We start from the raw sequence: 14,701 nt of genomic DNA on the forward strand, positions 1-14,701 counted from the left end.
TCTCCCCCCCCTCCACCGCCGTTAGCCGTTGCTTCCTGCGCTGCGTGTCGCCTGTGCGCGCACGCGCACACCCAAAATGGCGAGCAAGGAAGGTAGGAGACCCCCTCCTCCCTCTCCCGGCTGGGCGGTGGGGTGAAGAGGCGTGTGTCCGCGGGTGGGGTGGGGTGGGGCGCGCTCTGGGCTTCCGCTCCGAGGAGCTTCCGATGGGGTAGTAGCGGGGGTAGGGCGGTTGCAGTTGTCCTCCCGCCGGCCGCCCCTGTGGGAGGTTTGGGATCCCCTCTCCTACCCCACCCTCTCCCCGATAGAGCTCCGTCGAGCCCGTGGCTCATCTTCCTTCCATCCCTCAGTGCTGGAGGACACGGTGGAGGAGCGCGTCATCAGTGAAGAGTACAAGATCTGGAAGAAAAACACCCCCTTCTTATACGACCTGGTGATGACACATGCGCTGGAGTGGCCCAGCCTCACCGTGCAGTGGTTGCCAGATGTGACTAGGTGAGAGAACGGAAGAGAGGCCTAGAAGGTGCCAGGAAGGCACAGGGCTCAGCTGCTCAATTGCTTAGTTTGCAAAGCAGGAGCTGAGGCTGTGTGGAACTGCTCGTTTCACGGCTTTTTCTGTCTCTGTTAACCATGTCTGCTAAGTAACTTGTGGATAAAAACCATGCAAGACAAGAATAATTTGGGTTAGAGTCCTCTTTGTAGGCTTATAACACTATATGTTGCTTATAACTTTAAAACTCCTTTGGGTATGCAGAAGCTTTGAGGAAAAAAGTCACAACTTTTTACAGAACTCAAGACTCTTTTTCCCCATGTGCACTACAGATTACTATTCTGTAGAAGCTGTAGTATCTGTCTCTGATTTTTTTGTTTGTTTGAAGCCTGAACTTATTTAAGAAGATGTTGTACTAAGACTGGTGCTTCACATCCTGGTTCTGTCCCTGGCTCACTGTTGACTTAACATATTTTAATTTTCCTATTTTTCCACTTCCCACTGAAAATTGTGGGCTCACTGGTTAATTTCTTAAAGGATTTTGAAGACGGGGATAAATTCTGTTCATGCACCAGCTAATGCAGAACTTAAATTATTGCAGTAACCACTCGGGGCTCCATTGAGGTAGTGGACAAGGACTGGGTGTCTCATGTTGTTGTAAACTGGATACAGCTAGGTTTTAAAATATCTCGTGTCAAGTTCATGTAACAATCAGAGGATGGTCTCTTTTCTTTTTAAAATTCCACCTTACATATATGATGTTGTACTTGGTAGTTAGATGATCGCTTAATTTTGTGTAGCAGAATGTTTGGGGAAGATGTTGAGAGATGTGAGCTAGCTAGTTGTGGCATGGAGAAAATGAAGCGGGGATGTGAGGGTGTGGAGCCCGTATGAGGAACACTTCTGCTTGCCTCGTATTTTGCAGATTGACTTAATATTCAGTTTAAAACCTGGTATTTCCAATTATCCAGTGTCAAAATATGTAAGCTTAAGGACTGTCACTTTGTATGGCACCTGACATGATGGGACACCTGTTCCTGACGCAAGTAAGTGCGTGTGTATTGTGTGTTTTTTAGTTTGTTTTGTATTTTTCTTTACCCCTCAAAATGTATAATGATGCCTTCAAAGTGGTGTAGTAATACCTACGGTGGTTTATGATTGCCCACATGATTCCTGTTTGGATTCAGACAGCATAATTAGTTTGTTGCTTTCAAGAATGCAGAAGTTACTTTGTTTTGACTGTTCAAATTTTTCTCTTCAGGGATAATGGCACTGTCCCTCCATCCTTTCATTTATAACTGAATGTTGCATTTAACCATCATAAGAGAAATTTGGTTCTAGTTATCTAGGATTTGTGCAGTGTTTAACAATGAGCTTCTGAAATAAAATAATAACTGGTAAAAGCTTCTAAGAGGGGTAACTAGAATAGGTTGCCACTGGTCCTTAGTATTTCTGTTTTATAGAAAGTAATATTGATTGTTTTCTGAATCAATACGGTGCAACTGCTAAGTGAAGTAAAGACAGAAGTGGGTATCAGCGTCACCTTTAACTGCTGTGCAAATTGTAATTGTCGCTTTCAAGCCATAGTGGCGTTGTTTACTGGCATGTATTGTCACTCTAGCCTTGCTGGTTGTATCTTTGGTTTGCTTATGTCAGAGTCTAGTTCACTTTATTGCACAAGTCTCTTCCGACAGAGAAAGGATCTCTTACACGAGTGTCTCTTTTTCTAGCTTCCTGAAGAAGTTTGGATCTTGAGTGTTATTGATGTGTTACTTGAGTGTTACTAGCTATCAAATTTCTGGAACTGAGCACATAACTTGATTCCATGCATTTATTATTCTAAACAGGCCAGAAGGAAAGGATTATGCTCTACACTGGCTGGTTTTGGGAACACACACGTCCGATGAACAGAACCACCTGGTTGTTGCAAGAGTCCAGATTCCCAATGATGATCAGTTTGATGCTTCGCAATATGACAGTGAGAAAGGAGGTGGGCATGCATGCATTGTGTCCTGTCTCATGGTATTCTAACCTTCTGTTAAAAACTAAAGCTGACATGTACTTATCAGTTCACGTTAATTCTAGATCATTAGTTGTGACTAAGAAGAGGAAACTTCTTATTTCAGAAGAACTTAGGTAACATTATGATATACAATTCCTGCTAGCATTTCTACCACCTCTGTCAGTTGTGGTGAAAACTGATACACATCTACCTCAAATAGAGACTAAAGCTCTAAAAGAGTTTGTATCATAGAGGATTCAAAATATTTGAAGTGTTAATGCTATTCTGTCACATGGTGCTAGTCTTTCATAGGCTTTATTGTATTATGATAAGGGGCTGACCACTGTTTCTTGGAGTAGGGTAGATGGCATGAAATGCTGTTTCACCAGCTTAAAATAGTCGGTGTGATAAACTGACCTTTTTCTGACAAATGTAGAGTTTGGTGGCTTTGGATCTGTGACTGGCAAAATTGAAATGGAGATTAAAATTAACCATGAAGGTGAAGTAAACCGTGCTCGTTACATGCCGCAGAATCCCTGCATCATTGCTACAAAAACACCATCTGCTGATGTGTTGGTATTTGACTACACTAAACATCCTTCAAAACCAGGTGGGTCAGACTCCTTGAAGCGAAGAAAAATCCCTCTTGTCGTTGAAAAGTGAACTTGTATTTAACTGTAATTGGGAGAGAGGTGATGGGCTCTGGAATCTGATTAAGAAGGCCTATATCTTCGGTGACTTTAACTGCCTGGTTATGCTTAATATCATAAGAGAATCTTGATAGAAGCAGCTCTCTCCTAAGAGGCTGACGTATAAAATATGATTATTGCAATGGAAACAAAGTTCTTGGGTGACAATGATGCTTTTATGGATTGATGTGCAGGGTGAAGCTAAATGGAAGGAATTCTCTCTCTTTCAGACCCAAGTGGAGAGTGTAATCCTGACCTTAGATTAAGAGGGCACCAGAAGGAAGGCTATGGTTTATCATGGAACTCAAATTTGAGTGGACATCTTCTCAGTGCATCAGATGATCATGTAAAAACCACATCCTTTCACCTATTAAAAAAAAATCCAAACAACCCCTCCTAATTTATGCTGTAATAAATAATTAGAGAAAAACTGGCTTAGCATAGCTGTATATTGTTATGTGGGGAAGTTCTCACATATTGGAATTTTATTTCTAAAGGCTGTCAGTTGACTTTAGGCTGTAATCAACAACCAGTTCTTTGTAATGTTCTTGGTGAAGTAACAAGAAGATGTTTTCATAGTTTTCTGCTGGAAGAAATTGTTGGATAACAACTCTTTAAACTGGCTTAGGTCTGAGGCCATAAATTGGTAAGACTCTCAGAGATCAGTTGAACTAATAGCTTATAAATGTCTTTGTGGACTTTAAAAGTGTAAATTGCTTTTGCGACCTTATAAATAATCCTTAGGCCTTGAATTTGCAGAAAATTGATTGATAATTTAGCTCACTTCTAGCTTATGGCATATTAAGCGTTCCTTTTCAAAAAAACCCAACTGTTTTAGAAGTGTGATCTCTCTGTTTGTACATAGAACGTGTTTGTTTATTTATTTATTATAATACAGTCAGAGTCTGTGTAACGATATAATATGACTCTTATTTACAGACTGTGTGTTTATGGGATGTAAGTGCTGGACCAAAAGAAGGCAAAATTGTTGATGCAAAAGCAATCTTTACTGGGCACTCTGCAGTAGTAGAAGACGTGGCATGGCATCTGCTCCATGAATCTCTGTTTGGGTCCGTGGCTGACGACCAGAAGCTTATGATGTAAGTTGGGGTTAAGTGGCTTTGGGATAGTGCTTGCTATGTGCTGTTAGTGGACCAATCCAGAACACTTTGATAAAAAAAATCTGAATTCTATGATGATCTTATGTAGCTCTCTAGTGCGATCAACTATCGTAATGCTGCAGGACCACTGAAATGTGCATGTGTTCAATGTGTTCACATCATTTGAAAATAAGATGTAATTAATATGTATGTCCGCTTCCTGGTGCAAACTGCTCATGTACAACAGACACAAAATACTGAAAGGTTGTGGGATAAAAACTATAGCTTCAGATCAGGCTTAATAATAAGGTAGTCTCTTAAACTAACGTGTAGTGTAGTGAAGAAGAACCTCCTGTGAAAACTTACGCTTGTTCACTCTTTCTGTCTCTTGCACTCTCTTCCCTGCCCCTCCTTCTCCCCCAAACCCTTCACTGCAACAGCTGGGACACAAGATCTAATACCACGTCCAAGCCAAGTCACTCTGTAGATGCTCATACAGCTGAGGTCAACTGTCTGTCCTTCAACCCCTACAGCGAGTTCATTCTAGCAACTGGTTCTGCTGACAAGGTTTTTACTTGTGTATACTTTTAAATTTATAAGTATTCTAGATGATAGTTCTACAGCCATTGTAGTAAAAACAATTTCTTGTTACTTCTCCCAGACGGTGGCTCTATGGGATCTTCGAAACTTAAAATTGAAACTCCATTCTTTTGAGTCTCATAAAGATGAAATTTTTCAGGTGGGTGAACTTTTCTCACAAGCTGTAGAAAAAAACAGAAGAGTACTGACTTGGAAAGAACATGCAGGTTTTCATATGGTGACCGACCACAATAAACAAGTCCATTAAATAGGAAATAGTTAATTTTGGTTCAACAAATACAGATAGTACCACATAGTTTCTTTCTACCTTTCCCCACTTGACTCTGAAGCAGGTAGTCAACAGCTTATTGCTAAAAAAGATACTGCAAGTTTGTAAGTTCACTCAGCATAGGTAGAAGGTTTCTCTGAAATGTCCTGCTTTAGAGAGGACTTGGATTCAAATCTAATACTGTGAACTCTGCCTATTTAGTAGGTGCAAGTAACGGTGAATTTTAGACCATTACATTTCATGGTATGGTAAATCTGTAACAGTGAAATTATGTTGGCTGTTCAATTTGGGAAATCTTAGGACTGTAAAGCACTCTATTTGAGCTATAGGATATCCTTTGTGCTGGAAGAAACTGATGTATTGGGTGTAAGCTGTTGAAAATTAGCGGCCAGGTGCTGGTTATTCAGGATATGCTTTAGAAATCAGTAACTGTGCTCCAGTCAAGTTGTTTTCTTTCAATAGGTTCACTGGTCTCCTCATAACGAAACAATTCTTGCTTCAAGTGGTACTGATCGTCGGCTTAATGTATGGGATCTGAGGTGAAGAGCAATTCCTTTCTTTTAGTATATATGAACAGATGGTAAAAAGGTGGCTGCAGACCTGCCTTATTTGGTAGACTTGGTTTGTGCTGTTCTCGTCTTCCTTAACTTGGACCTGGTCTTTTGGTGACACTTCTAATGTTACTTCTCTGTGAGGATTTCTGGCTGATTGATAGAATTGTTTTCTGTTGTCCTTATTACTAAGTAATTTCTGCCTCCACGTGCTTCACAAGGTAGATTCCATTTCAGTAATGATAACACCAAACAGTCGATGTTTTGTACCTGAGGCTTCTAGTTATTTGAGAGTGAGAAAAACCAATAGCAAAAGCAAATACTGGAAACAAAGGCTAGGAACTGTTAAGTTAAGCTGATCTAGGATGCAATTTTCATTGCTAATAAAAAGTAAAAACTACTTTCTTACAGTAAAATTGGAGAAGAGCAGTCTGCAGAGGACGCAGAAGATGGGCCTCCTGAGCTGCTGGTATGCTTTTGTTTAGGTTTCAATCTGCTGACAGGCTATGTGGCAGTATGATGCCTTATGATTGTGCCACTAGAACTGCAGCAGTGCTTAGATCTTTTCATTTTCACAAGTTTTCAGTCCACAGCTCCAACTTGCAGTAGGCTTCCTCTTCAATTCTGAAGGCAGTGATTTTTTTTTCAGAGCTATTCTAGACAGGATTTACGTGTCTTTATTGTTGAACATACTTAGAGTTCAGCCATGTGCTTGCCTGTACTCTTCTATAACTAAATGCATGTAAAGCCAAGGCCTCAAATTGTTTATCTTGCATTAGACCAGTGGTCCCCTATAGCTAACCTTACTGATGTAGAAGGTATACAAAAGCTTGTGTTTTGGTTTGCTTCCTAAGGGAAACAATCAATCAAAAGTGCTTATAGTTTGGTTTCCCCATAATATAATATAATTAGATGAGGTAACGGATATAAAATATGGCTGGATCTCACAGCCCAACCTTCTGTGAAGTAGCACCATTTTGAGGATGTCAGTCGTCTGTTGCTATAATAATATGAACTGTCATCTTAAATGCTGCCTCAGCAGTTGCATCTGTGTCCATAAGCAATTAATGGAATGTGCTGTTTCACACACGCCTGCTTTATGTCTGTATTGTGACTCTCTAGCAGCAAGTTTTTCTTCTTTGTGTAGTCGTCAGCATGATGAATTCAACTTCTGAATCTTCAGTTTTAACAGATTCCTCTCTAGAGATGAAATGGCTTACTGAAGCCTGTGGGTTTTTTTTCACAGTTTATTCATGGAGGACACACGGCCAAAATTTCTGACTTCAGTTGGAACCCTAATGAGCCTTGGGTAATTTGCTCTGTATCGGAGGACAACATAATGCAGATATGGCAAATGGTGAGTGTCACAACACCTCTTCAGTTGCTCTGAAGCTTGTTGCGTACATGAAACTGAAATGGTTTGTTCGTAGGGCAGCCTGTGCCTTCAGTGGCTGAACGTAGTCTCTCCACTGTACTTCTTACGTTGTTTGACTGGAGAGCAAGACTTTCAAAAGAAAACAAAGACTAAACCAACCTGAATAAATGCAAGTGCTAGCTAATTCTTGACCCCAAGTATTGGGTACTAGTTAATAGTAAGAAGTGACTTAACTGCTGAAGTCTAGCCACTGTATGCACATTCCTCAATTTGGTTGCCCTTTAAGAAAAGACAGGGAGAGGGTCCCTTTGAGAAGGGGATGGTGTCTGTGTCACCTTGGTATTATCACATTTTTGTATATGAAGTGTAAAAGAATGGTTAAAGACAATTGTGTCTACCACTTGTAATATAATATTTTGTGTCTTTAGGCAGAAAACATTTACAATGATGAAGAACCAGATATAGCGGCAGCTGAACTGGAAGGTCAAGGAACATAACTTTCTTCCTTAGGGAAATACAGCGTGTGACATAGTAATATAATTTGACTACTGTATAAGTATAAAAAAATCCAAAAGAAAACAAAACCAAACCCAACAAAAGCAAACAAACAACAACAAAAGGTGTGTCCCCCCACTGAAACCAAAAAACCCAAGCCCAAACAACAAGCACTGGGCAGAAGCATTACATCAAAACGAAAATGCTCTGAATTGGGCACAAAAAGCTTGTATAGTCAAGTTTTCATGGGATACCTTTGGTTATTTGGGCACACAACTTTGAGCTATTATGTACTGTACAGCAGTTAGCTTTTAGGGAAAATAAGAATGACTTAATACCTATGTCTATATTTTTAAACAAACCTGTAAATAAAACAGTCAAATCCTCACTCTTCCCACACAGAAAGTGCACAAAAAAACTTATTAATATGTAAAAAGAGCTTTTCACTTTTACATAACACTTTTGGATTGGTTTTGCATAAATAAAATGTATTAAATAAAATGTTTGCTGTGTTTAATTATTGTCCATTAACATAAGGTGAATGCCTTCTTGCCTAAAAATTTAATTTCTGCATGGTATTAAAGATAAAAACTAAGAACTACATAATTTACCTCGCAGTTAAAGGTCTGGGGAGATGGGAGGTGTCTTGATGCGAAAAACTTGGAATAGAGAACCTGGATCCTTCACAAATGAAATGGGCATAGAAGGAGGTTTGGGGAGCGCATGGGGGTGAGCTGTCAGACTCCTCTGAAGTTCAGGCATAAATCTTGAGCAGACTTGGGCAACTGTTGAGTTGGGTTTTGGTTTTGGGTGGGTGTTTTTTGGAGTGGTGGTGGAAGCATGGTCCTTTAACCTTTCCTTGTCTCAGGTGCTCAGTGTTTAGTTAGAGCCCTCCTGTAGCTTTTTTTTTAATTAAAATGATGTGAGGCAATCAGGCAGGTGTCTAAAATATATTTGTTCAGATATTAATGTAAGACAAACATATGTTTGGCTTCTAAACCTCTGGCTGACTGAAGAGGTGGAGAATTTGGGCCATGTAGAAGTAAAACATCTCTATATTGATCATGGTTTTACAGACAAGTCATGGATCGCCTTGGGAGCTTAATTTAAACTTAAGTTTAACAGGCCTTAATTAAATGAATTGTTGGCTGTCCTCATCTTGCTGTTCAAACTGAAAAAAGTAGAGGACTTTGGTGACTCATGCTGAAAATGTGATTTTTTTTTTTTTTTTTTTTTTTTTGATGTTGAAAATGAAACTTCCCTTGATGCCTGTCTTGCTCTTGTTTTTACTTGAACTTTAACAAGTTAAGTTAGTGGGCTGCTGGGCTCAAGCTGCGGATCTTAAGCTACCTGGGCTGGCTCTGGCTGGAATGGAGTTTACCTCCACCTGAGAAGCAGATGTGGGGCTGTGTTTTGGATTTATGGCTGGAAGGGTGTTGATAACGTACCCATGTTTTGGCGGTTGCTGAGCAGTGCTTGTGCAGTGTGCAGGCTGGGGCTGGGCATGAGGTGGGGCGGGGGCACAGCCAGGACAGCTGACACGAACTGGCCAAAGGGGGATATCACTGAAAGGACCAACTTCCTTCCAAGCACGCACCCTCTGGTCGTCGTCTACAGCAGATCATCCCCGTGCTGGTGCTGTGAGGGAATGGCGATGAAGCTGTGGAGCAAAGGTGTTGCTGACTTTACTGTTTGGCTAGCAGTCATTCAGCTAAAAGAGCCAACCTCTGTTGACGAAGTCTTGCTATGTGTATGCAGGCCAGTAGTTTTCCTTGCCTCACAGGAAGGGCTCCACAGCAATATCTACGGGGAACTCTAGATGCTCTGGATGCCAATTTAATTTGCAAGTGACAGCAAATGATAAGCATTAAACATACTGAACTCAGAGACGGGTTTTGGTCAGGTCCTACTTTTGACATTAATTTTGACACACGCAGCTCTTTGAAAGCAGGAAATGAAGAGGTCAGTGGCCTGACTGACTGATCATTACTGGAAAAAGTGCTTCCCAGAGAGCACGGTGGCGGCTCTTCCTGGCGCAGATACGCCGTAAGCTATTACACAATCTCTCCCGCTTGTGGTGTTCCTCAGGGCTTACTTGAAGGAGACCTGCTGGCTGCTTTGCACCAGCAGGTACAGTGCAGTTCATCCCTATGATCAGTGATGTCAGCTTCGTGCGTCTGTTATGGTTGGGTTGTTTGCTTAAGTCTTCTTACTACCTGACCAAAGAGAGCAGGAAGGAGGGCAGAACTGCTACCTGCAGCTCTCATTGCTCTTCTCATGCTGCTTGTTTCTAATTCCCTGCCTGCTGTTACCAGGACCCCCCCGCGTTGTAGCCGCTGGGTCATCGTGCGTAGACATGTCTCTCTTCCACACCTTCTTCCAGACTCGTTCCTTTAAAAAAGTGATGCAGGTGGGTGCAAAAGCACTTGAATATTCCCCTGGAAGGCTGAGATGCTGTTGGAGTTTAGCGGGTAGACAGCAGCCTGAGGGTGTGCTAAACAGCACGAAAGGTCAAAGCTGCTGAAGGACAGCTCAGCCACGACCCCATTGACCATGCTTCGGGCTAGCTGGCGTTTATGGGTGTAAAACCACTAAAAGGCCACGTCCAGGAAGCGGAGATGAATGTGTTCTCTAAGCGTAGTTTTGGTTTCACAGACAGATACGCAGTTTGGGGGGGATGGGACCAGGACCTGCTGCTGAAGACCTCTGGCCTGAGACAACCAACACAGGTGCTGCACTAGCAGTTTTTGGTTCCCAGGTGTCCAGCTTGCTCACTAACCAGCTCCAGAAACATCTCAAGCCCCTCCAGAAAGCACCTGGTGACTCAGCATTTGAGGTCCCCATCACAGACTGTCACTGTAACTTTAACTTCTCTGAATTAATTGCTGTTGGAAACAGGGTCTCCTGCAGAAGGCAGCACGCCTGCCGAAGCACCACCGTGTCTGGCAAGGGCCGGGCAGATCCCCACTTGGTCACTCACAGTAGCCTAAAGCCCTTCTTTTTTTTTTTAATGACCTTGTTTTGCACCCCAGTTAACTGGATAAAGTTAAATTATTGCAAAAGCATACCTATCTGATTAGCGGCATACTGTCAAGAGAAATGTTGGTGTGGGTAAAATGCTATTATACAGACCTAACTGCCTTTTAAAAAAAAAAAAAAAAAAGTTGTTGCCAGTGTTCTTGATTTCCTTTACCAAAATGCCAAGAGCTCCAAGCTGGAGCTCTGTGGGTCAGTCACTGGTGGGTATTGTCGAGGTCCCTCAAAGCCCTGCTGCTTCCCCAGGGAGCATGGAAGGGGCAGCTAGCTGGGGCTCGCGTACAACTGAAAGGCAAGAGGGAAGGGTGGCAGCAGGAAGGGATACCTCATGATGGAACAAAACGAGCGCATAATTTCATTATCTTTAATACACTTGCAGTTCAGAGTGCTGCAGTGAGTACAGCCTTTATACCGGTTTCTTTTCCCCAAGTCTGAACTGTCTTTCAGAACACGCGCGTGCAGACATGCCTGCCTTCCGCAGTGGCAGCCTTGCACAAGCCCTATTTAGGTAGCTATAGGGCAGCTTGGTCCCACAGCCAGACCCCAGGGCCTGTATTTATTTAAGGTTAGCCTACACCTTGTTGACCTAAACCTTTTCATTACTGAGGGAGAATGTGCTGCTGGGACCGTTAAGGTTTTTAGTTTGCAAGTCATTTTTTGAAAATACTTTTTTTTATTGCCTTGGTAGAATGTTTGTGAAACATGGGAAGGTCATCATATTTAAGCCTATTTGTCCAAGTGCATTAATATTTTGATTTTAAAAACTAGTGACCTCCATAGGAAGTAGTTCATAAGCAGTATCTATCATTAGTAGTAAAAATAATGAAATTTGAATTAAAAAAAAAGGACATAAAACCATCAACCTGAACAGTGGCTACAGCAGGATATTTATTTATTGCATTAAACAAGAGTTACTTGAGGTGTACTTACACAGTATGCAGCATACTCAATTCACTAAGTTACTCCTGCAGGTTGGTACATGCTGGGGAGAAGGAAAAAATCAGCAAGCTTTCCCTCCACTGGCCTTTCTTTTTTTCCAAGGGAACTGTGTATAGAGTTTTGAGACCTACATTTTTTTTATTATTAGTTATTGCCAGAAGTGCAGGCATAACAAAAATGGCAGAAGGTAATTTAAAATGAAAAATTGCCAGTTTAGGGTGACTTTGTCATTTGTTCTCAACACTTACATATGTGATGCAATATTTTGGCCTAAAGGGTATCTTCTCTCTAAGGTTTTCAGTCTGCTCCAAGAAAATCTAAGTTTCATCTTTGTACTGAAATACAACACACACGACAGTGGGACTATAAACTACATTTAAAACCTGCTATTTTATTTCAACAGACCCCTGTTTCTCGAAGTTGAACGATTAAAAACTTCAGCTGTGCTTCTCACCAGAGCGCTTGAACACTTCAGAAGAGAGCTCAGTAGCCGAAAGCAGCACTCTTGCGTGCTTCCAGCACCACGTGGTAGCGGTGGTTCATCGCTAATAAAGCCAACACACATTATTAGTCACAAATTTTTGCTCCCACTGTTTTCTTCTCCAAGAATGTCACGGTTTGCATCACCAACGCCTGTGAACGTAAGCTTCATATCTCTGTAAGGAGTTGCAAGTGGTTACAGGTAATGGATACTGAAATATTTCAGAAGCCCGACACCTATGCAACAGCGAAAATGAGATAGGGTGTGACATTCCTGCATTTTGCCTCAGTGAGACAAAAAGCAACTTCAGGGTTTTTTCCTTTATTGTGTACAAAGGACTACATTTGCTTTACTTGTGCTGTTGCTGCATGAGAGACCCTTGAGGGTCAACTTTTTGATACAAAGCAATTTTTCATACATAGTCATGTAGTTTATGCCCTTATCCATACTATACTTTATTATCGGTGTGCACACTGTACCTTTTCGGCACTGAAACAGCTGAACGAAGTGCAGGTGTTAGCTTTGCAAACTCTCTACAGAGAATGCCAAGTACTTGGTCAACACCCAGTTTGACCTTTTGCTTTCTAGCCACCAGGAAGCCCAATGTGGTAGATTCTTCTTCATTCTCTCAACACCAGTTTCTGTCCCGTGAATTTCAAAGCCCAGTCCAGGCATGGCTAAACACGCGTAACAAAAGGTAACCCGGTGTTTGAGAGTTGCGTAACTGCTCTTCCCTCTTAAAATGCAATGATTCTCTGCTTTAAACATCAAGCCAGCCACTGACTCTTCTCCAACCCATGTCCTGGAGAAAAGGGGTCGGAGAAGAGTCAGTGGAACTGAAACAGGCAGAAACAGCAGCAGCACAAAGCCAGCAAAAGGATTTATAAAACAGGCAACATGACCAAGATCAAATGGTTTTATATGAATACTGGTGGAGGGGGAAAAAAAAAGCAAAACAGCCCCAACCCCAACAAATTACATAGATGAAATATTAGTAACAGATCTTGGACTTGGCAGAACTGAGGTAGTTATTCTGACTCTTAACACCAGGATGTAAACTTGGTGGAAGTGATAGTGAACTACATCAGTACGGAATATCTATTACACGGCTGTAGTTAGAATAAAGTTAAAAATGAGGGACTTAACTTCATCTCCTCAGCTTCAGCAAATATCACAAGATGTAATATGGTATTTAAATTTTTAGATGCTGTAAGAGAACATTTGCTTGATGTAGAGCTTTAGGAGCAGTGTTCTTGGCATGGTCTTGAGTTACGCACAAGGCCTGCTTGAAGGCTCAACTGTCGCAGTCCATAAGGTAGGCACACCCCAGGTCTTCCTTTGAGCAAGAAATCCAAAATTTCTTTGGAAAATTTCTCAAACCCAGAAGATAACAAAGTTTAAAACAAAATTAAAATAAAGTCTTTGCAGGCAGCACAATATTCTTAAATTACTTAAAAGCTCAGACTAGATGGGTGCCAGTCAGCAAGATCAGTAACAGCTAGCAGAGTTAGATGAGACTGAGTTAGGCTGTTAGAAGGATGTATTATTTCCTTCTGTCAAGACGACATGTCTAAACAAGGGGAAAAAGGTAGATAATGGGAAATTTAAATTTAAGGTTTAAATGAGACTTAGCACCTAACAAAAAAAAAAAGGTGCAAAATTCCCCAGCTATTAACTGTGATGTATAACCAAATTTATCTCTAGCAAAAGCTTGCAAATCTGACCAGTTTCTAGAAGGACTTTGGGAAGACTGGGGACATCCATGGAACTACTAACAGCAGATTTGACTTCTGTAATCAGTATGCACCATAAAAGAAAGGATAGAAACAAGAGAGATGCTGATGTAGGGGCAGAAGCTGCGCCTTTCGTGGAGACAAGTCTCAGATACGAGGGAATACTTTGAAGGAGCAAATAAGTACAGCAAGGGCAGCCACCGAGACCAGGCCATGTACCTGGATTTCCACCATACTTGGCACAGCCCTAGAAAAGGCTGGAGGGGTAGGACCTACATCGCTCAGCTTTTATAAAATGCGTCTCCTCAGAAAAGTGAATTAATATTATCTTCAGAGTCTCACGAAGCACATCGTAGCATGCTGCTGTAAAAAAATTCTATGTGCTACCTAGAAAAGAGTGTACATAAAGGAAAACTGAACTCAAAGCCAGTTCTCATACATTTAACGAGGTTGCCAAATGTTAGGGAATATTCCAAAAAAAGGCAAAGAGAATACTTCGCATTATTAGGAAACTGGGAGAGAATTGCACATTAGTAAGAAATGACCTCACATTCGTATGGCAGAACAGGGAGCACTTGCTGAACTAGACAACCCAATTTTTAAACAGAACCCCTCCTGTTTTTCACACCGCACCCAACGGAACTACAGTAGATAACCTTTTGGAGGCAGAAGGCACAAGGAGAACTCGGTGCAGGCTGAGCCAGAGCCCCTGCCCTCCGCCTCAGGACAGCCCCCGACTGCACGCTTTACTTACGGCGCGTTACTTGCCCCGCTCCGCCTCTGCGGCTTCTGCTGGCTACCGCCTGTAACATGCAAGTCCGCGCCATCGTCCTGCGACAGCACCCTTCTCGGGGCATTTCACTTGAGCAACGGGCTTGAACTCAAATATCACGTCTTTTTAGTTTTCATTCTTCAGCTTCCAAACAAATACAATGAGTTCAGCAG

At 41.8% G+C, this 14,701-nt stretch overlaps 1 protein-coding gene across 1 annotated transcript; it reads left to right on the forward strand.

The window, feature by feature from the left end:
- Nucleotides 1–71: 71 nt before the first annotated feature.
- On the forward strand, nucleotides 72–7,639 carry RBBP7 (retinoblastoma binding protein 7). The gene is made up of 12 exons (XM_010295912.1): nucleotides 72–92; nucleotides 348–492; nucleotides 2,335–2,477; nucleotides 2,926–3,099; nucleotides 3,409–3,524; nucleotides 4,118–4,278; nucleotides 4,719–4,845; nucleotides 4,940–5,017; nucleotides 5,609–5,685; nucleotides 6,109–6,166; nucleotides 6,944–7,054; nucleotides 7,501–7,639. The coding sequence occupies exons 1-12, from the start codon at nucleotides 77–79 to the stop codon at nucleotides 7,567–7,569; spliced, it is 1,275 nt and encodes a 424-aa protein (XP_010294214.1). The 5' UTR covers nucleotides 72–76; the 3' UTR covers nucleotides 7,570–7,639.
- The last annotated feature ends 7,062 nt before the right edge of the window (nucleotides 7,640–14,701 follow it).

The sequence above is a fragment of the Phaethon lepturus genome, unplaced genomic scaffold (genome assembly GCF_000687285.1).
Source record: "Phaethon lepturus isolate BGI_N335 unplaced genomic scaffold, ASM68728v1 scaffold23841, whole genome shotgun sequence".
NCBI lineage: Eukaryota > Metazoa > Chordata > Aves > Phaethontiformes > Phaethontidae > Phaethon > Phaethon lepturus.